Consider the following 27,307-nt stretch of genomic DNA (forward strand, 5'->3'; position numbering starts at 1 on the left):
GATTTTTCCTTCCTAAGTGAAGTACGTTGCACTTGTCTTCACTCAGTTTCATTTTGTTGAATTCAGACCAATTCTCCAATTTGTCAAGGTCATTTTGAATTTTAATCCTGTCCTCCAAAATGTTTGCAGCCCCTCTCGGCCAAGTGTCGTCTGAAAATGTTATAGGTATTCTCTCCACTTCATCGTTCAAGTTATTACAGAAAATATTAAATAGCACCAGATCCAGAACTGCCCCCATGGGACCCCACTAGGTACGTTGCACCATCTGACAATGAACCATTGATAACTAAGGCTACGTTTCAGTCACTGGTATTTTTAGTAAAAGTCCATGGACAGGTCATGGGCAATAAACAAAAATTCAGGGCCCATGACCTGTCCATGACTTGTACTATATACCGCTAACTAAATTGGAGATGGGGGGGATGGCCCGGGGGTGCTGCACATGCTCGATGGGGCGAGGGGCACCGCGGGTGCTCAGAGGTGCAGCTCAAGGGGCACTGCCGGTGCTTGGGGTGGAGGGTGCCCTGAGGAGGTGTGCTGGGGGGGTGAGGGAGAGATGGGCGGCCTGGGACCCCCACTGGTGCTGGGGGAGGGGTTGGCAGGCTCCCTACCTGGCTCCACGCCTCCCTGGAAGCGGCAACATCCCCTTCCCTCAGCTCCTAGGCGGCGGCATGGCAGGCAACTCTGTGCGCTGCCTCTTCCCCAAGCGCCGGCTCTGCAGCTCCCATTGGCCAGGAACTGCAACCAATGGGAGCTGTGGGTATGGTGCCTGCAGGCAGAAGCAGTGCGCAAAGCCCCCTGGCTGCACTTCCCCCTAGAAGCTGAGGAAGGGGAATGTCACCACTTCCAGGGAGCCCCTCTGAGGTAAACACCACCCAGAACGCTCACCCCCTCCTGCCCCCCACCCAAACTCCTGCTGCTGCTAGGAGTAGGGAAGGGGGGTGGCCCAGACTGCCCCAGCAGCAGCCAGTGTGTTTGGCCACTGCAGAAATCACTGAGGTCATGGAATCCGTGACCTCTGTGACAGATTTGCAGCCTTACTGATAACTACTCTGAGTATGGTCTTTCAACCAGTTGTGCACTCACCTTATAGTAATTTAATTTAGACCACATTTTCTTAGTTTGCTTATGAGAATGTCCTATGGAACTGTGTCAAAAGCCTTACTAAAATCATGATACATCACATCTTTCCTCCTATAACCCTCCAATAGCCCTCCAATAATCCTGTCAAAGAATGATGTTTGGTTGATTTGGCATGATTTGTTCTTGATAAATCTGTGCTGGCTATCCTTTATAACTCTATTCTCGTCCAGGTACTTACAAACTGATTGATTAATACTTTGTTCCAGCATCTTTCATGTATCAATGTTAGGCTGAGTGGTTTAGAATCCTCAGGTCCTCTTTTTTTCCCCCTTTTTAAAGCTAGGTACTACATTGTCCCTTCTCCAGTCCTATGGGACCTCACCCATCCTCCAGAAGATCTCAAAGATAGTTGCAAATTGCCTTTTATATCCCTTGCTCAGTGTAACGGATTTTGTGCCTTAGCCTTTCTGATTTTGTCCCTGCATGCTTGTGCTGTTCTTTTTGTACTGCTCTCTAGTAGTTTGTCCATGTTTCCACTTTTTGTAGGATTCCTTTTTGATGTTCATGTCCTTGAAGACCTCATAATGGAGCCATATTTGCCCCTCGCTATTCTTCCTATATTTCCTTCACTTGGGATAGATGGCTGTTCTGTCTATAATATTGTCTCCTTGAGAAACTGCCAGATTTCCTGAATTCCTTTATCACTTAGATTTTTCTTCCCATGGAACTTTACCTACCAGTTCTGAGTTTGTTAAAGTCTGCTTGTTTGAAGTGCAGTGTCCTTATTCTGCTGCTCTCCCTCCTTTCTTTCCTTAAACTGATCAAGAAATGATAGATTCTATCCCAAATTGCCTTCGAACCTCAGATTCCCTACCAATTCCTCCCCATTGGTTGGAATCTGGTCTAAAATGGCTGTCCCCTGGTTACTTCCTGCAGTTTCTGAAATACCAAGTTGTTCCCAGTACATTCCAAGAACTTGTGCTTTGCCATATTACTTTTCCAACGGATGTCTACCTAGTTATTCCCCCATTACTATCCGGTCTTGTGTTTGATATTTCCGTTGTCTTTTCTAGAGATTCCTCATCACCTCTTCCTGGTGGTCTATATTTGACTCCTACCATGATGTCACACACATTTTCTGTCCTTACTGAACAAGCTGTACCCCTAAATACCAATATTTCAGTCAGGAGACTTATCCCTTCAAGTTTCTGTGATGCCAATTAATCTGCCTTGATTACTATATTCTGAATATCTAGGCAAAGCTCTAGTTTTTAAAGTTCATGTCACTGAGTAAGTTAAACAGCTGAGCAGGAATGATGCCTATCCTCTGTCTGCTGAGTACAATATTCAGTCATATATGGGGGTGTGGTAGTGAATTTAAAAAAAAAGGAAAAACTGAACTATTTACTAACAAAACTTGAATGAGCAATGCAACTGACTCTTCACATCCTGGACACTCTATTTCGAAGATGACAAATATTTTGGTTAAATATCTTTTTGAGAAGTGTGGGGAAAACCTGTACTCGAGTGGGATTTTTCAAAAGCACTCAGCATTGACCAGACTCTGCTCCCAACTTTTATTATGGTCTTCGATTTGAGCAGAGTTGGGCCAACACTGAGCACTTTTGAAAATCTCAAGCTAAATGTTTAGGGCACCCTAGAGATGCTGTACTGGAAAAATATTTAATATGTTAATATTTAAAAAATCTAAAAACAGTTCAGTATTTTAACACTAGAACTTATGAAGTATACGTTTGTGACTTGAATTTACCCTTGTTTAAGAAGATTACATGAATCAATTTGAAAAGTACTATAAATCTCAAAGAAATATGGATAAACTGTAAAACTGAAGTATCTAATAAGAAATTGTGTATAAGACTTTTTCAAAATTGGCAGTAAAATTTCAGATATTAACACTGATGGCTCAATAACTAAATTGGATTGATTGTCATGCTAATTTGACAGACTGTAATATGTACTTTAGGAAAATAGGATTTAAAATTGTGTATAGTTTATCACAAAGACTTATAAAGCTGTTGACTAGCCTGACATGATTCACTCGCAAATTTAAGTGCGCCATTGTGTACATACTGAATTTGGATAATGCTAGGTATCAGAAGTGGGAGGCTACGGTCTTTGCAGGAACCATATTTCATTGTGTCGATTTGCGGCAGCTGGATTGGTGTATCCTGCAACAATGAATATATTCTGCAAACATAGCTCAGGGCTCTCCAGAAGTTCTGCCAAGAAGTTTATTTCTCTCATTATAGAGTCTTCATTGGTGACCCCTCTGAAGCTCCTGCAACAACCAATTTTTAATTATATTCTATTCTTTTATTGTATTTCCTGGAGTCCCCTCTAGATTTTTTTCCTCTTCCCAGTGGTTCTATGGTGATTCTCAATGATACTGCTTAATGTATGCATCATATATGGTGATAACTGCTAAAACGTTTCTTAACCCAAAATTTACAATTGTCAGGTGTAATGTTCTCTGTTGCGCTCATCATTCAATTTTTTTTATAGAAAGGCTCAATACAAGTATCACCGTAACTAATTTACTTCAAAAAGTTAAATACTTCTATAACATCAGCAACAGTCTACAGAATGTAATAGTTACCTCCTGAGCTGACTTTGACTTTGGTCTCTGAAACAAGTGGTATTTAATAAAGATATAACACAAGCTTTGATTTTCAATGTTCGCTTTTAGTATTTGTCATATCCTATTTTAAATATATAGAAAGAGACCTGTACTGCTTAAGGCATTACTATAACAGGATTAATATGTTTCTTACCTAGTATAAACAACAGTAGGAGGCCACTCTTCAATAATTATGTCAGAATCATAAGGCTGAGGTGGCTGCTCCTGCAGTAGTTCAGGCAGGTAGTATGCGACTGTCACTGAACGTGTTAACTCTGAGTGAGATTCATTAGTATGCACTAGAGTCACAATGGGTATAGTCATCCCCAAGTACAATCCTGAAGAAAAATACATGACCATCACTCTAAAGAATACAAAAGAGAACTTTTGCACTCAATATGTATGAAGTTTTAAAACTAATATTGAACATTCTTAAGCTAAGCATAGATCAAGTACTGTAGAGTGGAAAAGTTTTTCATAGCAGAATGGAATTCAGTAGATTTAGAAATTGGTGGCTTTAGGTGCTGTTGGCTGAGGCAATTGTTGATATTAACATTCCACTGTGCCCTGGAATTGCAGCACATACAATATATTAAAATGAAGTGTTCTGAGAGCTCTTCCCTGACTAGATGTAGTCAGGTTTGGCAAAGACAGGGCTTGTCTAAACAAGAAAGTTAATCGTGGAGTAATGTAGTGTGTGACTTTAAAGCGGATTAATTATTCCCAATTAACTCCATAAGTGGATATTGCTGTTCTGGAATAAGAGTACCTGTATCTGAATGAACTTAAATCCACTTGTATTTGGAATAGGAGCCTTTTTATTGCAGAATAGGGGCCTCCAGACATGGAGTTACACAGGAATAACTCCCTGTGTAGAGAAGACCACACAAACTGCCTTAACTCTGAACACTTGTCTTTTTAGGTTTATTAACTTAATGGGTTTGTATGTATATTTACACACACACACACACACGCGATCATTATTTTGCATTTTAACGCAGCCAAATGCAGAATTACACATCTAGTAGTGCAGGCCATATCTACAGAATGAGGGACTGTATCCTGGAAAGCAGTGACTCTGGAAAAAGATTTAGGGGTCACAGTGGACAAGCAACTCAATGTGAGCTCCTAATATGATGATTGTGGCAAAAAGGACTAATGCAATCCTTGGATGGATAAAGAGGGGAATATGTGTAGGGAGGTGATTTTTACCTCTGTATATGGGTATTGATGAGACTGATACTGGGATGCTTTGTCCATTTCTGGTGTCCACATTTTAGAAAGGAAGTTGAAAAACTGGAGGTGACTTGATTAGTGTATATGTACTTTTGTGTGGAGAAGAGCCCTTTAGTACACTGGGTTTGTAACGTGGCAGAAAAGGGCACAAAAATCAATATATGGAAGCTGAAGCTAAAGAAATTTATATTGGAAATTAGGCACAACTTTTTAAGAGAGAGGGTGATAATAATTGGAACAAATTTCCAAATCAAGACTGGATGCCTTCCAATACAAGGAAGATAGCTTGGGTTGACTAAAGCATGTTTGGCTCAATACAGAGGTACCTGTGTGAAATTTAATGGCCTGTATTACACAAGGAATCAGATTAGAAATAGATGATCCAGTGGTCTTTTCCGGCCTTTAGTGTGCAAACTGACTCTTAGAATTTTTCAGTAGTATTCTAACAGTTAGAAATATTTGAACTACCAATATCCAGACAGCCTTTCAGGAAAAACTCATTTGTCTAGTGCTGATCGTGTACTTGGTGTGCAAGGAGGCACTTCAGTTTGGGGATTTTTTTTTCTCATTTCCAATACAAAGAAGCTGTCACAGGGAGCTGTTTGTACTATAAAGGATTGTGTATTTGAAACTGGTTGGTGCAAATCAAACTAGAATTGATGAGAGGTGCTGGAGCATAAATAGCAGAAGATGTTCTAATTCAAAACTAGCATCTGTAGTTACCTGAAGAGTTCTGCTCACAAATATATTTCATAAGCTTCATGAATCCCAGACATATGCTCTGTTCATACTGTTCTTCTTGCATTTTAATACAAGCCCATTTAGCTTTTCCATACTGACGTTTTTCGTAAAGCACTTCCCCAAACTGCAAACAAAAAAATCAGACAATGAGTTAGTATCTTAATTTGATAAGCTTTGGTATGCGTAATTTAAAGAATTCCTCAGTGTTTAAGATGACTAAGTCAGAGCCTTTGCCTATTTTGAAAAGAAATAAGCTAACTGGTACACGGGCAGGAAGACTGAAAAGAATGACTAGTGATTAATACTAAAGTCTCAATGTTTCAATTTAAAAAAATTGGAAAGAATATTGCTTTTCAAGTCTTAATATTGAGTTCACTTTTTTGTAGCTAGCTCAAACACTAAAGTTATCTAATGGGCTTTGTCTTCTGAGATATGGCTGTGTGCTAGCCACTTGCCTCAAAAGACTATTACCCTGGTAAGTGACAGGATTTTTTAAGACTTAAAACTCTGGTAGTGGGGCCATCTGCAGATTTTGATGTATTCATTTTTTCCAAGTTTTCCATTAACTCTAATCAATATAAATGATTACCTTGACAAGGGCCATAATCAGTGATGCTGTAACTTGATCATAAAACAGATTTATGTGGCGGTTAGTGGCAAGGTAATATAACTTGCACTGATGTAGCATTCAATGAGTTTGCAGTACCACTGTAAATTACCGAATTACTATGTTTAGAGAACATTGAGGTTTCAATGTCAAGCACTCAAAGATCAAGAAATACCAGCATTAAAGTTGCTCATGCAACCTTAATTCAGCCCCCTTACACCTATGCATTTTGGTACAGTCTCTAATTACATGATGACCTACTATTTCCTCCCCAGAACCCCTGCCTCATTCTGTGCACAGGATGGACAGTACTCACTTAATGAGCAGCTATTCAGTATTTGTTTTATCCTCCTTGCTGAATGTGTGGCTTTACATCTTATTAGCTCCACACTATTCAAACCCAGCTCTAAAGACAGTATTAATTTCCTCCTGGGCTTTTCTATAGAACTCATCATGCAGTGTCTGAGTGCTTCATGAACCTTAATTAATTAATCTTTGCAGCACTCCTGTGAGATGAAGGGATATTACTATCCCCATTTTACCAAAGGGGAGCTGAAGGCAGAGATACAGGTCAAAAGTATCCACTGATTTTGGGTGCTTAATTTGAGAGGCCAACAACGTGATTTTTTCAGTGTACTTAGCATTATATAACACTTCATGTGGTCAAAGCACAGCTCCAACTGACTTCAGTTGCAGCTGAGAGTGCTCAGCATTTATTCAAATAATACCCTAGTGTCTCAAGTTGGGCACCCAGAAAACGAGGAGCACAATTAGTGAACACCCCTGAAAAGTTTGGTTTTAAGTGACTTGCCCAGCATTACATAAGAGCATGGGGGCAGAGGCAGGGATAGAATCTGATTCTCCAGGGCAGCATTCAGCTGTGTTAACTGTGAGACCATCTTTCTCTTCTTGCAATCCCCTGCCTCATTCCTACACACCTTCTAACTTCTGCAACAAATGAGACAAGGGTCCTATAGACAACAGCCTCCTGTACTACACAGCCTTGATTCATACCCAGAGCACCTTCCATCACATCCATTGAATGAGGCACAGATCCTGTAGAGGAAAATAGTATGTAATTGTTACAGTTTCAGGATAACTGCACCTGTAGTTCCCCCTCCATGGTCCCTTCAGGAACCTGCTTAAAGATTTCCAGGTTCCAGCCATCACCTCTCCTGGGTGGGAACTGTCTCATGCCCTCCTAACAGAGGTTTTAATGCTGCAGCACTACCTGATCTACACTGTGGTATCCCCAGCAAGCCAGTCTGCCTAAAAGACTAGTGTCTGCTCTTTATTTTTTTTCTGAGAACTGTGACTAATGTATTGCCAGCAGTTAGAAGTTACCACACAGCTCTTGAACAGCACTTTTTGTTCATAAGGTTAAAAGCATTATGGAGAGAACTTACAAAATAAAAAAAAGTATTTTCCTATATGCATACCAAAAGTTCACTAAAGGTTACTCATTAGTCTCAGCCCCTCCCTCCCTTACAGAAAAATTCTGTTTGTTGAAACAGGAAAAAGATCCTGAAGTCAGTTAAAACTCAGGCAGTTTATTCTAAAGTACTTTCTCTGTCTCTTGGTCTCTGGAGAATCCAGTCTGAATTAGCATATGTGCGCCTTCTCAGGAAGTGGTATGGTGGTGGTGGTGGAGCAATCTGGGTGATTTGATGGTCAGGATCCCATAGGAAGCTAATATGAGAGGGCAAGGAGTCCAGGAGAGCTGGCTGTATTTTAAAGACGCCTTATTGAGGGCACAGGAACAAACCATCCCGAAGTACAGAAAGAAAAGCAAATGTGGCAGGCGACCAGCTTGGCTTAACAGTGAAATCTTCAGTGAGCTTAAACTCAAAAAGGAAGCTTACAAGAAGTGGAAATTTGGACAGAGGATGACTAGGGAGGAATATAAAAATATTGCTAGAGCATGCAGGGATGTAATCAGGAAGGCCAAGGCACAATTGGAGTTTCAGCTAGCAAGGGATGTGAAGGGTAACAAGAAGGGTTTCTACAGGTATGTTAGCAACTAGAAGGTGGTCAGGAAAAGTGTGGTACCCTTACTGAATGAGGGAGGCAACATAGTGACAGATGATGTGTAAAAAGCTGAAGTACTCAATGCTTTTTTTGCCTCGGTCTTCACAGACAAGGTCAGCTCCCAGACTGCTGCACTGGGCAACACAGTATGGGGAGGAGGTGAGCAGCCCTCAGTGGTAAAATAACAGGTTAAGGACTATTTAGAAAAGCTGGACGTGCACAAGTCCATGGGTCCAGATCTAATGCATCCAAGGGTGCTGAGGGAGTTGGCTGACTGCAGAGCCATTGGCCATTATCTTTGAAAATTCGTGGGGATAAGGGGAGGTCCCAGATGATTGGAAAAAGGCAAATATAGTGCCCATATTTTAAAAAGGGAAGAAAGAGAAGCCAGGAAACTACAGACCGGTCAGCCTCACTTCAGTCCCTGGCAAAATCATAGAGCAGGTCCTCCAGGAATGCATTTTGAAGCACTTGGAGGAGAGGAAGATGATCAGGAACAGTCAGCATGGATTCACCAAGGGCAGATCATGCCTGACCAACCTGATTGCCTTTTATGATGAGATCTGTGGATATGGGGAAAGCGGTGGATGTGATATATCTTGACTTTAGCAACGCTTTTGATATGGTCTTCCACAGCATTCTTGCCAGCAAGTTGAAAAAGTATGGACTGGATGAATGGACTATAAGGTGGATAGAAAGCTGGCTAGATTGTCGGGCTCAACGGGTACTGATCAACGGCTCCATGTCTAGTTGGCAGCCAGTATCAAGCAGAGTGCCCTAGGGGTTGGTACTGGGGCCAGTTTTGTTCAACATCTTTCTTAATGATCTGGATGATGGGCTGAATTGCACCCTCAGCCAGTTCGCAGATGACATTAAGCTGCGGGGAGAGGTAGATACACTGGAGGGTAGGGATAGGGTCCAGAGTGACCCAGACAAATTGGAAGATTGGACCAAAAGAAATCGGATGAGGTTCAACAAGGACAAGTGCAGAGTCCTGCATTTAGGATGGAAGAATCCCATGCACTGCTACAGGCCGGGGACCAACTGGCTAAGCAGCAGTTCTGCAGAAAAGGACCTGGGGATTACAGTGGACGAAGCAGCATGCTCTCGTTGCCAAGAAGGCCAGCGCCATATTGGGCTGTATTAGGAGGAGCACTGCCAGCAGATAGAGGAAAGTGATTATTCCCCTCTACTTGACACTGGTGAGGCCACACCTGGAGTATTGCATCCAGTTTTGGTTCCCCCACTACAGAAGAGATGTGGACAAATTGGAGAGAGTCCAGTGGAGGTCAACAAAATGATTAGGGGGCTAGAGCACATGACCTACGAGGAGAGGCTGAGGGAACTGGGGTTATTTAGTCTGCAGAAGAGAAGAGTGAGGGGGGATTTGATAGCAAGCTTCAACTACCTGAAGGCGGGTTCCAAAGAGGATGGAGCTCAGCTGTTCTCAGTGGTGGCAGATGACAGAACAAGAAGTAATGGTCTCAAGTTGCAGTGTGGGAGGTCTAGGTTGGATATTAGGCAACACTATTTCACTGGGTGGGTGATGAAGCACTGAAATGGGTTACCTAGGGAGATAGTGGAATCTCCATCCTTAGAGGTTTTTAAGGCCCAGCTTGACAAAGCCCTGGCTGGGATGATTTAGCTGGGGTTTGTCCTGCTTTGAGCAGGGGATTGGACTAGATGATCTTCTGAGGTCTCTTCCAACCCTAATATTCTGTGATCCTATGATTTGCCTTAATCACCACCCACTGTTTTTGGTTCCTGGAAGAGGAGCTGTAGTAACCCTCCCCTGTGGAGGAGGTTATTAAATCGCATCTTCTCTCTCTAATATCCTGGGACCAACACAGCTATAACAACACTATAATTTCCTAGGCTTTTAAAAAAGCAACTGAGGAAAAAAATTCCCTCATGTGGCATCATAGTGACACCAACATGGTTTATCAGTAGGTGTGGAAACTTTAGATCTTCTGCCACTTGAAGTAAAGGAGTAAGGATGGAGGATAACGTACTACTGCTGTATGGACTTTCACTTGAGGGGGATGCGATGCACGCTTTGCTGATGGGTTTCACAGTTGCTGATAGGAGAGGAATGGCCAGGCTTAGGAATCTTGGGTTAGATTCCAGCTTCTGGGTGGGAGTATGCTCTACAGAGCACAGATTCTTCTGCCCGTTCTCCTCCAACCCTGACCTCTTCTGCCTGACCAAGCTGATATTTGTAATGACTAGTAAAGAGCACATACAATTGATGAAAAATCCCTGCTCTGAAATCTGTTTGCATTGAATGTTTTTTTGTAGTTCCAGTAACTACTAGTACTGTCTATTTGTAAACAGGGTGAAATTAATTGAATTAGTTACAGATAGATAATTCAACTCTGCTGGCTTCACCTTTTTGCTTTTAAATATGTCTAATTTTTTTTACTCACACTTTTGGTAACAGCCTTTGTGTTCTGATAAAACAATGGATCCGATAAACAGAGAAGTTAACCCCACCACTTGATTAGCCAGTTTAGTGATACATTTTGAGAATGGAAGTGGAAAACTAGAAATTAATTTCAAATAGTTAAGGAGTGGAAATGTTATCTCAGAGGCATTTTAAAGATGGTATCTACATGTGTATTCCTGAAATCTGCAAAGCAGAACTAGACTGTAACTGACCCAGGCTCTGAGTAGGGAGAAGGTATTCTGTTCTCTGGATCAGAGCAAGCATGGATTGTACAAAATGGCAAATTCACAAATCAAAAGCACACTCGAGGGCAGTCTCTTTTTTTTTTTAAACTTACTTTTGAAGTTAAAATATCTAAGTATTTAGCTTGCATTAAGCTTTCAGTAGCTATTATGCAGTGTTCATACAAATCTCATACTCTCTCACTTTAACTTTTTCTGTTTAATTTAGATTTAATCTAATTGCTTGGGAAAACATTGACTTTATTTTTTTTAAATTATATTTGAAAATAACATCTCTTGCATACCTGGCAAGAGAGTCATTCTGGATTTTCATTTGGAAAGGAAATGTATTCAAAATTTTGAACTTTCTTTTTACAAGGTAAATAAAGGGAAAATATCCTTTAAACTCTTAAGTACACATTCACTTACTGATTTGGGATGTTCACATACTGAAGTGGTTTTGGGTCACCTAACTTTCATTCTAGGCATACTGATTTAAATCACTTGTGTGCATTGTTCTTCCCCTTATTCAGTTATGGACTGTTAGACATTAGGGCCTGGTTTGTTTCCTCATGTTTTCAGTTACATCATCAGTCTTGCAACACTTAGAAAATTAAATTGCTTATCAAAGTGTACTCATTTCAAATACTGGAATAAATACTTTGCAGGAAAAGAATTACCTTTTCTTTGCGGTGTATCAGTGTAAATGGGATACTTTCTCTCTCCTGATGTTGATTTCTCGTCAGTTGCTGGATTGGCTCTGCCATGTCTGCAATGACATCATATGTTTTTAATTCTAGAATTGAAACTACAGAAATAAGGAGTAAGCACATCTGGTTTTATTTTGGCCTGGTTTGCTTTTGTTTTTTGTTAAAAATGAGCCTGACTTACCTTAGTGTAGAAAGGCATAGTCAGTTGACTTTCTTACCTTTGCACCTCTAAAATTATAGCAAATTTGAAACTTCCTATTTATTCATATCACAAAGTAGCATACCATCCGAGTCTTACTATACTCCCTGTTGATTGTTGACACTCTCACTGCCCCAGTAGAGAACCCCAACATGTACAGCTGTTCAGGAAGCAATGCCTAGATAAGAGTCTAGTGCAGTGGTTCTCAACATACGTCCTCAATCAGCGTACAACTGCGGCCCATGTGACATCCTCAAGGCCATATGGGTTTTTATATATATATAGGCCACATCCATACTCTCTCGATAAGGGCTGACAAGCTATTAAAAAATTAATTGTGATTAATCGCGCAACTAAAAATTAATTGTAATTAATCGCTCTGTTTAATAGTAGAATACCATTTATTTAAATATTTTTGGATGTTTTCTACATTTTCAAATATATTGATTTCAATTACAACACAGAATATAAAGTATACAGTGCTCACTTATATTTTTTATTACAAATATATGCACTGTAACAAACAAAAGAAATAGTATTTTTCAATTTACCTAATACAAGTACTGTAGTGCAATCTCTTTATCATGAAAGTTGAACTTAAGTGTAGAATTATTTAAAAAAAAAAAATTCAAAAATAAAACAATGTAAAACTTCAGAGCCTACAAGTCCACTCAGTCATACTTCTTGTTCAGCGAATCACTCAGACAAACAAGATTGTTTAACATTTGCAGGAGGTAATGCTGCCCGCTTCTCGTTCACAATGTCACCTGAAAGTGAGAACAGGCGTTCACATGGCACTATTGTAGCTGGCATCACAAGATATTTACATGCCAGATGTGCTAAAGGTTCATATGTACCTTCATGCTTCAACCACCATTTCAGAGGACGTGTCCATGCTGTTGATAACAATCCAAAGCAGTGCGGACTGATGCATGTTCGTTTTCATCATCTGAGTCAGATGCCACCAGCAGAAGGTTGATTTTCTTTTTTGGTGGTTCAGATTCTGTAGTCCTCACATTGGAGTGTTGCTCTTTTAAGACTTCTGAAAGCATGCCCTACACCTTGTCCCTCTCAGATTTTGGAGGTACTTCAGATTCTTAAACTTTGGGGCAAGTGCTGTAGCTATCTTTATAAATCTCAGATTGGTACCTTTTTTGTGTTTTGTCAAATCTACAGCGAAAGTGTTCTTAAAACAAACAATGTGCTGAGTCTTCATCCGAGACTACTATCACATGAAATATATGGCAGAATCCAAGTAAAACAGAACCGGAGACATAAGATTCTCCCCCCAGAAGTTCACTCACAAATTTAATTAACGCATTTTCTTTTAACAAGAGTCATCAGCATAGAAACATGTCCTGTGGAATGAGGCAATATCTGCCTCCTTACACAATCCTTCCCTAATAACAAGGAGTTTGAAGTAGGAGAGGATTTTAAAAAATAACCCAAAGCCCTGAAGCAAAACAAGGGATTTCAGTCACGGAACTGATCAGGAGTTTGTGCATGCAACTTGTACAGAATTAAGTATGATATTAATATGGTATCTAAATACCACAGACAGACACTACAGCTTTCTTGAAAAGAAGTTTGCTTTGTCTTGTTAACCTTAAAAAAGACTGAGATTTCTTGCATGGGGGAATCACTGAGTTAAACTAAGAAGGAATAAAATGGCCAAACTTATGAAACATGCCAGCTATATGTTTCACTGGAGACCATGCCCTTTGAAAACTTATTTTAAACAGCCACAGGTCCCTAATTCAATATTTAAATAACATGGAGAATTTTTCTACACTCTACTTTAAGACCTGCAATGTCAAAGGCTCTTTAAATTGCAATTGTTTCCATTGATTGCATAATATTTTATACATATTTGTCATAATGATGTAATTTAGATACATAACCTACTTTTGATAAGGGATTTTACTTTAGCTTTGAAGGTGCAGAAGATACTTAAAATGACAAAATTAATTGGTCAATTTTTGTAATAGTAAATATTGACTTTCTAGCAAAATGAAGCTGTAATGTACAAAAGTTTGAATCAGGACAAAATAGGTTTCATAACTTCAGATTTGTAAATTTTTCACATCCTGATGCAGAAAGAATTCACAGTGGATTAATATTTTAAGATTAGTCATAATGCCATAACAGAAGACACTGGCAAGTCTAAAATAAAAAAGCTACCAGTTTTGTTTGGGTTAAAAGGCACACTAGCACTTTGCATACTTCTTTGCTCTGTTTGTAAGTAAAGAGGGTACTGAATATAAAAAATGAGCCTCTTAAGTGTCATGTGTGTTGCTTGTGCTCACAGTCCTGGCACCAAGGCGGCTGAATTAAGGTGGCACGAGGCCCCTAAGGAAATGTCAGTATTAACTTCTGAGTGCTTGACTTTGCGACCTTAATAGTCTTTTAATATGTTTTTGTATGCAATTTTCTAGGTTTTTTTAAAGCAAATTGAATAACAAGAAATTCCCTCATGTGGCATTATAGGGACACCAACATCGGTCCTCTGCAGGGTTGGAACCTTTTAGATCCACTGCACAGACCTCTGCCACTTGAGCTAATGGAGTAACTGATAGCAGTTGTAGGTTGTCATCCTGTATGTGGGTCAGCACGAGGGGGAGGAGAGATACTTTGTGTGTGTGTTTCAAAGATAGTTGCTAACAGTAGAGGAATGGTGAGACTCTGGAGGGGAGTGTGTTCTAGTGGGTAAAGACCCTTCTGCCCAGTCCCACTCCAGTGTTTTCTCCACCCCAAGCTCCTTGTTCCAGTCACATTCTTCTTGCCTACCCAGTCTCCTTGCCCAGCCAGTCTTAGTGTCCCTCTCCAGGCTCCTCATCCAACTTCTCTTCTCTCCCATGCCCACTCCCCCAGATTCCAGTCCTAGTTTCCCTCCGTTGAGCTCCTTATCCAATCTCCGTCTCTCCCCTGACCTTTTCCCCTCCCTGGCTCCTTGTCAGTCTCTCTGTTTAGCCAGTCCCCATTCTCCCTGAACACCCAGCCCCTTGTCAGATCGGTCTCCCCTCCCCTGCACCCCCATTCTTTCCGATGCTGATTTAGTCCCAGGCTCCTCGTCCAGCCAGTCCCAGCTTCTTGTCCAGTCTCAGTGTTTGTGCCTCAAAGCCTACTGGCTCCCATCACCAGAGTCTCCTTGCTCAGTGTGTTCCAGTTTCTCTTCCCCACCCCCCCACAGTCCCAGTCTCATCAGACTTCTTGTCCCCTTCCCCAGCTACTTTCCTTTCCCCGGGTCTGGCTTTTGTTTACTCTACATTTGAATCTGACAGCTTTCTCCTCCATGCTGCTTGGATGCCAGCAGGAGGATCATTGAGAACACAAGATAGACTAGTGCTCTGCTTTGAGTCCGAATGCCCAGCCCCCTCCCAGCCTGGAGCTACCATTTCATGGAAGGTCTGTCTTTGCCCCTGTTACTGTGGGCTGCAGCATGTTCACTCATAAGTGGGGATGGCTTATGTGCAGTATGGTGACATGTAGGAGCTGTTAGGGGATGACACATGCTCAGTTGCTCTGTGGGGATTCACATGTGCAGTCTGGCCAGTACAGTAGTAGGATATGTGAGAAGCTTGAGCATGCTCAGTTAGGACAGAATCTTCATCAGTTTTAGCTGTTGTTCTCTAATAAGTCTCTGCTAAGCATGTGCAAACTGTGGCTTTTCTAAGGCTTGTAAGTAAGGCTGGTTAGAAAAATAAGAATTCCATTTCACAAAAAATATTTGTGGTTTCAGTTTTTGTTCTGCACTGGAGAAAGTTAGCTTCATCTAAGGTTGTCTTGCAAAAGAGACAGCTCCTGTCAGCCCAGGCCCTTCTCCTGGCTCAACCTCAATTCATGGAGGGAGAAGAAGAATACAGTGGAGGTGACCACTTCCTGAAGTTCACCTGCCTTTAGCCATCTCATCCTCCTCCTCAGATGAGGCAGTTAATCCTCAATCCACTGCTTCTATGGACAAGCTAATGGTCTTCTAGCACCCGTTAAAGAGAATAGTGGAGATGCTGGATATTTTGCTGTGGAGAATCATCCAAGAGAATCAACATAAGCTTCTGGATATCCTGCAGCCTTCCTCCTTGGGGCAAGTGGCCATGGCCATTAATGATGGACTGCTCGAACCAGCCTAATTGATTGGGCATATGCTTGTCTTAGTCACAGCAACATCGAAAGATCTCAACAGGAGACATCAGGCGCTAGCTAAAGGGTTTGAATACTTCTGTGAAAACCTACTGGTACTCTTGTATTACAGGCGGCTCATGTGAAGCCAAAGCAGGAGGGGCAACCACAGCCTTCCTCTCAAGAGAAAGACCTGAAGAAATCAGACCTCTTTTGGAGGAAAGTGTATTCCCAAGTGTGACATTATCTCATTACAATATGACCATGTAGATCATTATTGCTACCACTGTTATATATTTGCAACAAATCTTGTACAAAGTATGTCAAATAAGGTGTCAATAGAAAAGTTATTATTTGCTGCATATGATTGTTATTTGTATGCATGTATCATTTTTGTATTTGAAGTTAGGAGTATTGGCTCTATACCTGGATTTCAAATGTTTTCACCTGGGTAGCACCCACAAGGTATTTAGTCTGCACATCTTGAAGGGACTATTCAAGTTAAAATGGCTCATCAAGGAACACTTAACTCACAGTGTACCATGGGAGTCGCCGATCTACACTTAATGGACTTTCCTATGAATGTTCCATCTGGAGTATAGGTAATGGCTTCTGCTGTGACTAAGTGAAATCATGCATGGACATGTGACTTGCCCATGTGACCCCAAACACCATCTTGCTACCTGTAATTTTCCACAGTGAGAACAATGGGTTTCCCTTCATTTGAGAGAACTTGATGGACTTTCCTGAGGACGTTTCAACCAGACTATGGGTAATGGCTGCTATGACTCATCGAAGCATGCTAGTGCATGCGATAGATCATGTGGTACTGAACTCCATCTTGTATGTCTGTACTTTTCCACAAACTGTGCTGAGGGCTTTGCTTGGAACAATGAGTTTCCCTCCACATGAGAGAAGCTATAAAAGGCCTGGAAACATCTCCATTTGGCCTCTTTCCTGCTTTAGCCTCTGGACTATGGACTTATACTAAGCATTCTAACCAAGGGACTGAGGACCTTCCAATGATTTGGAAGCAACCAGAGACTTGACTTAAGCCAGCAGTTTACTCCATCCATGCTACAAACCTAATCCAAGAACTTCGCATTTTTTGTATGTATTTGATACCTTTAACCAATTTTAACTCCTGTCTGTCTTTATAAATAAACCTTTAGATTTTAAATACTAAAGGATTGGCAACAGCATGATTATTGGGTAAGAGCTGAGTTATATATTGACCTGGGTGTGTGGCTGGTCCTTTTGGATCAGGAGAACTTTTTGTTTGATTAAATTGATTTTAAAGAACCGCTCATTTTTAAGTCTAGTGTCTGGGTGTTGAATCCAGGACTGGCATACCTAAGGTGGCTGCATTTCTGACTTTTTGTTAGCCAGTGTGGTGAGACAGAAGTTTACTTTTGTTGCTAGTTTGGTATATCTCATGGAAGAATAACCACCAGATTTGGGGTGTGTCTACCCATTTTCCCCAGCAGCTTGTCCTGAATTTGGTATTCTCCGTTGTGACCCACGAAGGCATGGTGACACCAAGTAAGACTTTAGTTGGGAGTGGTGAATGTTGAAGTGCTGCTCTCCACATACATCTTTCCTTTATGGGACAGACTGGAAAGAACAGCTCGAGGAACTGGAAAGCTTTCAGCCCAAACAGTGCTCCAAGTGGCACTTGATGTATCTGGTGCAGCCACCAGATCAATGGCCAGTGCCAGAGTGATGAGGTCTTGGTAGCATTAATCACTGGAAATGAAACTGGAAGTCTAGGTCACCATAGAGGACCTCCCATTCAAAGTCAGTGAGCTCTTTAACAGTGATATGGATGAGGCTCTCCATGTCCTAAAAGACTCCAGAACTACTTTGAGATCTTTAGACTTGTGCATCTCATCCCCAAAAAGGAAGCACCTGAGACAATAATAATCGTATGACAGACCATAATCATTATCCACACTAACAGTCCTCCGAGCCTTGAGGAAGAGGCAGTGATTGCACCACATTCTTCCATGGCTGCCCCCCATTCCAGGGCTCCTGACATTAAACCAGTTTTGACATGTACATTGAGAGTCTGGCTAGACCATCTGCAGATCATCCTTCTGTCCTCCTTTTTGGCAGCCACCTATCCCATTTGCCTATATTTCTCAATCCCAAAGAAGAAAGGAGGGTTGAAGACCTATCCTCAGTCTTCACCATCTCAACCTTTGTCCATTGCTTCAAATTCCATATTGTGACTCTTGCCTCTGTAAATCCCCTCCCTGGATCCCATGGACTGGCTTGCCAGCTCTCAACCTTCAAAATCCCTACCTTCACATCTAATGCATCCTGCTCACAGAAAATAACTGAGGTTCCTGATATGTAATTCACTATCAGTAGAATCCTACCCTTTGGTTTCTCCACAGCCCCACATGTACTCTCCATGTCCTGTCTGAGGCCTGTCTGAGAAGACAAGGAATCTAGATGTATTCCTACTTAGATGACTGGCTGTTACAGGGAGAATCCTCCCAGCAAGTGACAGACTTATTTCAAAGGACACCAAGCCTCTTTACTATGCTGGGACTCAGAGAAAACAAGGAAAAATCCACACTGACCCTGTCTCTGAGCATAGTTTATTGGGGTGCTGTTAGATTTCAGGTATATTAGGGCATACCTTTCTGAAACTGCAGACTGTGCTCACCCTCCTCGAGCAACTTGAGACACACTCTGAGTATGTCACTTGCATCCGAAGAAGTGGGTATTCACCCACGAAAGCTCATGCTGCAAAACGTCTGTTAGTCTATAAGGTGCCACAGGATTCTTTGTGCTTTTACAGATCCAGACTAACACGGCTACCCCTCTGATACTCTGAGTATGAACAGCCTCAGATTATTGGGGTACACATTGGAATGGATATCTATCACAGGCAGCATGCCAGACTTCACCTGCAGTCTTTGCAAGGGTGGTTAAGATTGGTAGATACACCAAGCTCAACCAAAAGGCATAGCATGGACTGGTTGGTCCATTTCTTAAAGTTCTATCATTATTTGCAACCTGTCCCCATAAGTACCTGAGGTTCTGTTGCACGGGAAGCACAGATGCTGTCTTTAATGCTTTCGCTTTCCTCTCGTGAGCTCCTGGTGTGATTGTATGCCTTTCCATTAAGACCCATGATACCTAGGGTCTTGAGGAAATTGAGGCAGGTTGGGTTATCATAATTCCAGCAAAGTCCAGACAGCTTTGGTACTCAAGCCTTGTGAACCTTTCACGATGACATCTCATCTCCTTACCAGATCTGGTCTTACAGAACAATGGCTGAATCCTGCATCTGATAGCCTGGATGCTGGCTGGCTAACATCTACAGAAAGGATCTGCTCTCCTGCATTTCAAGCCATCTTGCTCCAAAACAGGAAACCCTTGCCCAGACTGACTTATGGAAGAGGGTTTCTGTCTGGGCAATACAGCATCAGTTCTTGCTTGGTAGCAGTCCCGATTTCAGCTATACTGAACTACTTACTTTCTCTAAAACAATAAAACCTGACCCATAGTTTGATATAAGTACACCTGGCAGAGACGTTGGTGAATCATCTTCCTGCACAAGGCTGTACCATTTTCTAGCATCTCACAAGGTTCTTCATTGGGTGCTCAGAAGCTTGCCCACTGGTCTGGAAGCGGGAACCCCCTCCTGCCTTGGTCCTCAACTTGGTGATGACCGGACTGATGGGTCCACCCTTTGAACCACTGGCTACCAGGTCTCTATCACATGTTGAGGAAGACAGCCTCTTTGGTGGCCATCACATCAGCCGGGGAATAGGAGAGATTCAGGCCTTTGCAGTGGGGTCCCCTTGACGTTCTTTCACAAGAACATTGTCACTCTCAGATCTCACCTTAAGTTTCTGCCTAAGGTGGTTTCCAGCTTCTGCATCGGTCTTTTCACATTCCCTAAACTGCATTCCACTCCAGATAAAATGAGACTTCACATGCTGGATAATCCTGAGCATTGTCATTTTATTTAGATATGACCATGCCATTCAGGTGTACATCTAGACTGTGTGTGGCATTTGTGGAATGGGCTAAGGAGCAACATATGTCATCAGAGCTTGTCAAAGCAGGTCTTTGATTGTGTTATGACAAGTTTTGGCTAAGAAAGATCTACCCGGACAGATTAAAGCTCATTCACTGCTCAAGCAGCTTTGGTGACCTGCTTGGGTAATATCCCCATATCAGAGAGATGCAGGGCATCAACATGGAGTTCAATCCATACCGTCACCACTCATTATTCCCTGCTACAAGCTACCAGGTTGGATGCTAGTTTTGGTAGAGTGATATTTTGATATGCAGTATAGTTGTAGCCATGTTGGTCCCAGGATATTAGAGAGACAAGGTGGGTGAGGTAATATCTTTTATTGAACCAAATTCTGTTGGGAGGAGAGAAGCTTTTGTGCTACACAGCTCTTCTTCGGGTCTGGGAAAGGTACTTCATGTCACAGTTAAATATAAGTTTGAACAGATAGCGTAATACACATAGCACATGTTCCAAGGGACCATTTGAAATCAGACAATTGCTATGTTCTCGATGACCTCACACAGGAAAATGATAAAAGACAAAAACACTCTATCACCTGTGGATGAACACTTTTCACAAAGCGATCGGTCTATATCTGACTTATCAGTCCTCATCCTCAAAGGAAATCTGAATACTTTCAAAAGACAAGCCTGGGAGCTGAAATTCATAACTTTACTAGACTCTAAAAATCATGATCTAAAAAAGACACAGAATTTATTTCTTATTACAACGATCTGTAACCCACTAACCCTCCTTTTTGTCCTATGACTGCAGGAGTGTTAACAGGCTTCTTCACCTTGAGTAGTCCCTTAGAGAAGGTGCTAACTACTTGTTAAACCATCTGTTCAACCTTCTATTTAGTTGTGACACTCTGGGCTTGTCTACACTACCACTTACTTCCCTGCAACTTACATCGCTCAAAGGTGTGAATAATCCACACCCCTGAGCGATGTAAATTACACTGACCTAAGCGCCAATATAGATAGCACATTGTTGGCTGGAGAGCTTCTCCAACTGACACAGCTACTGCCTATCACAGGGGTTGAGTAAATAAGTCAATGGGAGAGATCTCCCCTGTCAGTTTAGAGCAGGGGTTCTCAAACTGGGGGTTGTGACCCTTTAGGTGGTCACAAGGTAGTTACATGGGGGTTGCAAGCTGTCAGCTTTGTGGGGCTGACAGCCCCAAGTCCCCATTAAATTACATTACCTCCCCATTTTTAATTTATTTTGGGGGGGAGGGGTCGTCGCACTCAGAGACTTGCTATGTGAGAGGGCTCACCAATACAAAAAGTTTGAAAAGCACTGATTTAGAGCGTCTTCACCAGATGCGCTACAGCAGTGCAGCTGCATTAGCCTTCGGAGTACCTTTCCCAGATCTGAAGAAGAGTTCCATATAATCTCAAAAGCTTGTGTCTCACCAATGGAAGTTGGTCCAATAAAATATATAACCTTACCCAAATTGAGAGTTGGTAGAAAAACTTTGTACTAAAGCAAATTAATTTAAGCTAAATCACTAAATAGCATTCCTGTCTATGCTGCTTATAGTAATAGGATTTTTTAACTTTATTTTAGGAATAAGGTTTTTGATATATTGAAGTATCTCTGTAGCAAAGGGTGCATAAGGTATTCTTTATAAGGTCTATTTCATCTCTTCTAGTGACCTTTTTTAAAAAATTCCATTAGAGGAAATTTTTCATGTTTAGCCTGAAGGTAAGTCTTTGGAATGTCAGCCAAACAACTTGTGTTGTGGAGCTGTGAAGTAAAATATGTATTGCTCAATTCAAACTGCTTTTAAATTTGAACATTTGTTATGGATTTAGCATTCCATGAAAACTAGTATATCATATATTTTTAAAATAGTGCCCACAGGTGTGCTAGGTACTTGAGACATATGGTGCATGTCCTTAAAAGCTTAACATTCAGACATGACATAAGATATGAAATAACTTTGGGAGGGGACAGGCTGAAGAAAGATGAATTGCAGCACTACACTTAGATGGTGATTCGGTATAAGTATATGTACCTCTTGAAGGTTCAATTATTTAAATTTTAAAATGGTAATTAGGATTGACACTATATGTAGTGTTATACAAGGAGCAAGTCTTTTTGGTGGGATTTCAGTGGGAAGAGGGTAGGAGTGGTCTGATATATTTGACAGGACTTGGTTTAGAAGTTCGTTAACATGAAGATTCGGTAACCTCTAATTGTGGTGGGTCTTATTAGCATGTATATTCACCAGATTCTGAATGTCATACGAGGCACCTAATCTAAATTCATCATACCTGCTGTAGGCTTCACTTGAGAAAAGAAAGAAGGATTCTACTTGGCAGTCACTAACCTAAGTAGGTATATGGCACACGCAATGTCTTTTATTTTTATGATGGTGTTAAATATCTTGGCTAATAACTTTAAAATTCAGCAACTGGATGCTTGAAGCAAGTAGGATAGGCTTGGTTTAACCAGTTTTGTAAAGCTTTGTAAGGAGTCTCTTATTTAAGTTGGAATAAAGGAACCTGAAATACCTACTATTATAGGTTTCCTGCTTCTGATGATGATAGTGAAGGAACTATGTTTATAACTAAAGGAAGATTTTTGTATTTGTTATATTGAGGCATTTGCCATGGTCCAGTGGACAGACATTGGTTTGACTATTGGGCCCGCTGTTGCGACAGTAACAGAGTATCAGTCACTTTCTACAAACACTAAAAATAAATAACTTCATTAGAATAAACAGTATCCTTCTGAAAGCTACTTCTCTCACCTTGTTTCACAATAGAGATACTGCCAGGACATACTCCAGCTCATTCTGCCCATCTTTCTAGAGATGTAAAGGAAATCTAAACAGGCTTGTGTGTATTTATCATTCTGAGCCTCTGGTGAATCTGGGTGATCAAAAGGGTTCCTTGGTAAGGTATCAACTACCACTGCAGCCTCTCTTGATGTGTACATTAAATCAAGTTCAAATCTCAAATACATGAGCAATCTCTGGCATCTAAGGCAGGACCTTATTTTGGTCTCCAATGTTAATTATGAGCTTGGTGGTGGTCTGTCACAAGTTTGAAAATAAGCTAAGACCCTCAAAATATCTTGTGAACCTCTCTCATGCTCTCAAAGTATTCGTTGTATTTGGGCGTACCTGGTCTCAGTGCCTGAAAACTAGAACAATGCTATGGGCTTCCATTCATCTCTATGGAAAATGGAAGACCTTCCCACAGAGACCTAGCTAAAGGTGGGATGGTCAACTGCTGTAGAATTGGAAACAGCAAAAAAAAGACCATACTAAGGATATAGTCAACAAATTCTGTTAGCCAATGCTTCTGTGTTTTAATCTCCAATATGTAGACTCTGTCTTGGTCTTCTGAGGACAGGCTAAGTCTGAATTTGTTCCAAAATTATATTATACTGAGGAGTTGCATCTTATAAGACACATTTTTTAGGGGGTGACATCTCAATTAAAGCTTTAACTTTTTTTGGATCTGCCACCAACCCCCCTCTGTTTGAATGCCTTAAGAGCTGTAATAGGGTTTGCCATAGCAAACACTTTTCTCTGATTTTAGTCCAATAGCCTCAGTTGCCTTCAGAACTTGATTTAATCTTATGTGCCTCCTCTGACTTCTCATAATCTAGTATGCTATGCCTGTGAACTTCCACTTGCTCCAAGTCTGGAAAATTCTCACTCATTTCCTATGACATGGCCCAAGGGTACACGCTTGCCTTCTGTGCCTCAGTTTCCCCAACTGTAAAATGGCAATGATCTCTAACTTAAAGGATTTTGAAATCCTCTGATAAAAATAGCTATAAAAGTGTTTTGTGGTATTTGTCATGGGGGAGCAGAACACAAACGTGCTTGCCCAAGTAGGGAAGTCTACTTGGGTCACTTTTTCTCTCTCAGGAAAAAATCTTACCTTAGTACAAAGGTATAGCTGTTAATTCAATCCGGAATTTTCACTGATTCGCTTTTCAACCTTGACTCAGCCTTGCAAAATAGGTTATAGAAAGGTCTTGTTTACAAAAGTGTGAGTGCTGCAAAATAATTTCCTTTCTGTTATGTTTCCAGAATAGTATGTTATATTGTCTAGCAAATCTTAGTAAAACTGTATAATCAAATATTATATACAGGTATTAGGAAATTGACTTTTTGTGTGTGAAGGGGTTACCTTTCCCCACAACGGACATGCCTTCACCTTGGTTATATGAATCTCAAATGGGGAAGGGCTCTACTCAATTTTCATCATGGAAAGTTTGAGTTCTTGGTTATTCTCCCTGCTCCTTACAGACGTAGATCCAGCACCACTACCTACTGGATCTGGGCTAGACATTGAAAACCCCATGAGGTCTGATGACTTCCTAGACACAGTATCTTCTAAGGACGCCCCCAAAAGAAGGCAAAGTGTAGTGGGCTGTCGTCATGTACAAAAACAGTATCTGCCTGAATCTATTTATAATGCCTTTTCAAGGGAGGGGCAAGGGTTTGTCTGTTTGCCCAAACCGGTTTGCCCATCTCTAATTGTAATACAGGAAAGAAGAGAATTAAGGTTAGGAAGAGAAACGTAAATATGACCTGAAATGAAAAATAATTTGGGGTTTGTGACTTGTTGGTTGGTGTGTTATGTTTTTATGTTGGGAATATAAAGTCTAGTTTGTTTTCTGCTGATTTTGTTGAAGTCTTGTTGATCTCAGCTATGGACTGAGCTTTCTCATACTTTAGCTGAAAGGTGGGGATGTTGGGGAAAACCATCTCAAGTATTTCTCAGTTTGTTTAATGCCAACAAGAGTTAACAGAATGATTTTTATTCAGTCGACTTATCGTTGTTTCTCCTTGCATGCCATCCTACAAGTTCTCTGATAACTATAGTCTTTCAGGTTCCTGAACTTCTACAAACTGGAAGTAAAACCACACCCCCACCCCCACCCCCACTCCCTCCCTCCCTCCCTGGCTTGATCTATTATAAAGAAGCAAAAAGTCACTTTTAGCCTATTATAGGTCACTAAACTGAATCTTCTTACCCTGTTCTAATTCTGTCTCTGTTCACTGTGTAAAAAACAATGAGGATCAAGGATGGTGACAAAGATGTTTACAAAAAACAAAGCCAAAGAAAATTCAAAAACTCTGTTTTAGAGATGAACTGTCCAATTTTTTTACTTAGTGTTATGTCCTGTAGTACAAATGAGTCAAGTTCCTAGGACCTGAACAATTACTCCGAACAATTAAAAAAAAATTCCACAATTATTTTGAACAAAGATTTAGTTGCGACTTCATTTATCCATGGTTTGATTCAGTTACCTCATATGAACACTGCTCTATTCCCGATGGTTCAGGCCATACATCTCAGAATTGGAAGCATAACTTCCCCAAAACACCTGAAACTAGGTCTAATTTACATCCCCTTAACTATAGTCAAACGGCAATATTTGTAACACAATAGCTAATACCAAACAAACTTTAATTTGAGCTCTTCCTCGCCATACCCTCACATTAAAATATTACTGTGGGAAGTTTCATGATGGTAGTGACTAAAATTTTTGATACATATGACAATAAATATAAATTAGAAGGTGCAAAAGCTGGCTGGAAAATCAGATATTTAGCAGCAGCCCTACACAAGTCACTGTTTCAAAAATATTTGTGCAAGCTGTGGCATCAATTACAGTAGAACCACAGTCTAAACAGTGTCCCCTGCCCTTTTTCCTGTAGTCTCAGGCATGTATTAGCTTTCTTCCAAGAAGAATAAACTTTCACCTACACAAGCCTCATAACTGTACACAAATTGTTTTCAGTTTCACCAGTGTGGAAGCCAATTCCATTAAAGAGTCAGTGATAACACAAATTGTAATCTCTTCCCTCCTCACTGGTTGGAAGGATCATTGCTCCTATTCCCTTTCTTTTCAATCTCACTATACAGCCAAAGCATTTGAAAAAACTGTATAGTCCATAAAACAAAAGTAAAATTGTTAATGGTAGGACAGTATTGTAAGATTCCTAAAAGAATTAGAAAGGTATTTTGGTAAACATGGAATATCAGGTTCCTAATATATATGCTGCTTCCTTCTCAGTTCCTTCTGCATAATCTCGCTAAATCCTAAACTGTTTATTTTTATTGTTAAGCGGTTTAACCCAGCTAGACACTGTTTCAGCATTTACAGGCACATTCGTTCACTACATTAAAGTGAATTAAATACACTTGTAGAGAGAGGCTCAGATTTAAATTTGTATTTTGTTATAACTTGGTGCCCAGTCTTTTCTGAGGCGCTCTTCAATTACCTTAAAACGGGTGCAAGAGCACCAGCCTCCTCCAGCGTCAGCCGGAGTTGGGCTAGCCCGTTTTACACGTCTAGGGGGGCAGACTGAAAAACCAGCTGAGGTTGGAAATGAAGATGAGAAGTGGGGCTGCAGCACAAAAGACAACCCGTTTAATAATGCATTGCCTCTTCCCCAGGCTTGCCGTTCCGTCTGGTCTCTCTCACCCTCGATCGGCTAGAGCCACCCCCCTGTGCCTCTGGGACCGAGCCGGTGGGGAGCCCAGGGGACTCCTCAGCCGCTCCCTCGCCCCGCGGCCGGGCTCTTACCCCCGGGCACGTCCACCTGGTGCCCCCTGCCCACGCTCTGCCAGTAGCTGAGCAGGCGCTCCTGCTCGGCGTCGTCCCCCTGGCTGCAGCCGGTGCTGTCATAAGCCGAGTCGGGGCTCGGCTCCTCGGCCATGCTGTCCAGGTCCTCCAGGGTGATGGCCCCCGGGGCGCCGGGCTCCCCGGCCGCGCCGCTCATGCGGCAGCTGACCGCTTCCTGCTGCATGGTGGGGGGTGGCTGTCCCGCCGCGCCCGGGCCCAGGGACGATGTGCTCTGCGCCCTGCGGCAGGGGCAGTGGCGGCGGCTGCTGTCAAGGCGGCGCTTTTGCTCGCCCTGCCGAGGGATTTCGGAGGGGCGGGGGCAGCCCGGAGCAGCCTTGGCGGCTGCTGCGCCGGCACAATCCGCCGTTCGTAGCGTTTACTGACAGCTGCTAGTCCCTGTCACCGTTTGCTGCCTTTGCCTTTCCCAGCCCTCTGGCCAGGGGGGTCGCCTATCCGTCAGTTCGTTACCTTCTGACATGTGGACAGGGAGGGGTGGTGGTCTCATCTGGAAAATGTGACCATGGTAGAAAAAGGGGTGGCTTGCTTTACCTTGCATTCTTGCCAAAACAAGCATCTGTGTGTGGTTTTAGAAACAATATTTTAATTCAAATGGACATTAAAACTGAACTGCTCTAAA

At 41.7% G+C, this 27,307-nt stretch overlaps 2 protein-coding genes across 4 annotated transcripts in view; one reads left to right on the plus strand and one right to left on the minus strand.

Moving 5' to 3' along the window:
• FANCM (FA complementation group M) overlaps nt 1-27,307 on the plus strand; it is a 174,236-nt gene that overhangs the window by 24,581 nt on the left and 122,348 nt on the right. The window lies entirely within an intron of this gene.
• Nucleotides 741-26,904, minus strand: LOC120403929 (heme-binding protein 2-like). Its single transcript, XM_039535884.1, has 5 exons — nt 26,632-26,904; nt 11,681-11,769; nt 5,681-5,822; nt 3,876-4,059; nt 741-3,382 (listed from the first exon to the last, which is right to left on the minus strand). Exons 1-5 carry the CDS (start codon nt 26,852-26,854, stop codon nt 3,211-3,213), a joined length of 810 nt encoding a protein of 269 aa, XP_039391818.1. The 5' UTR covers nt 26,855-26,904; the 3' UTR covers nt 741-3,210.

The sequence above is a fragment of the Mauremys reevesii genome, linkage group 4, assembly GCF_016161935.1.
Source record: "Mauremys reevesii isolate NIE-2019 linkage group 4, ASM1616193v1, whole genome shotgun sequence".
Lineage (NCBI taxonomy): Eukaryota > Metazoa > Chordata > Testudines > Geoemydidae > Mauremys > Mauremys reevesii.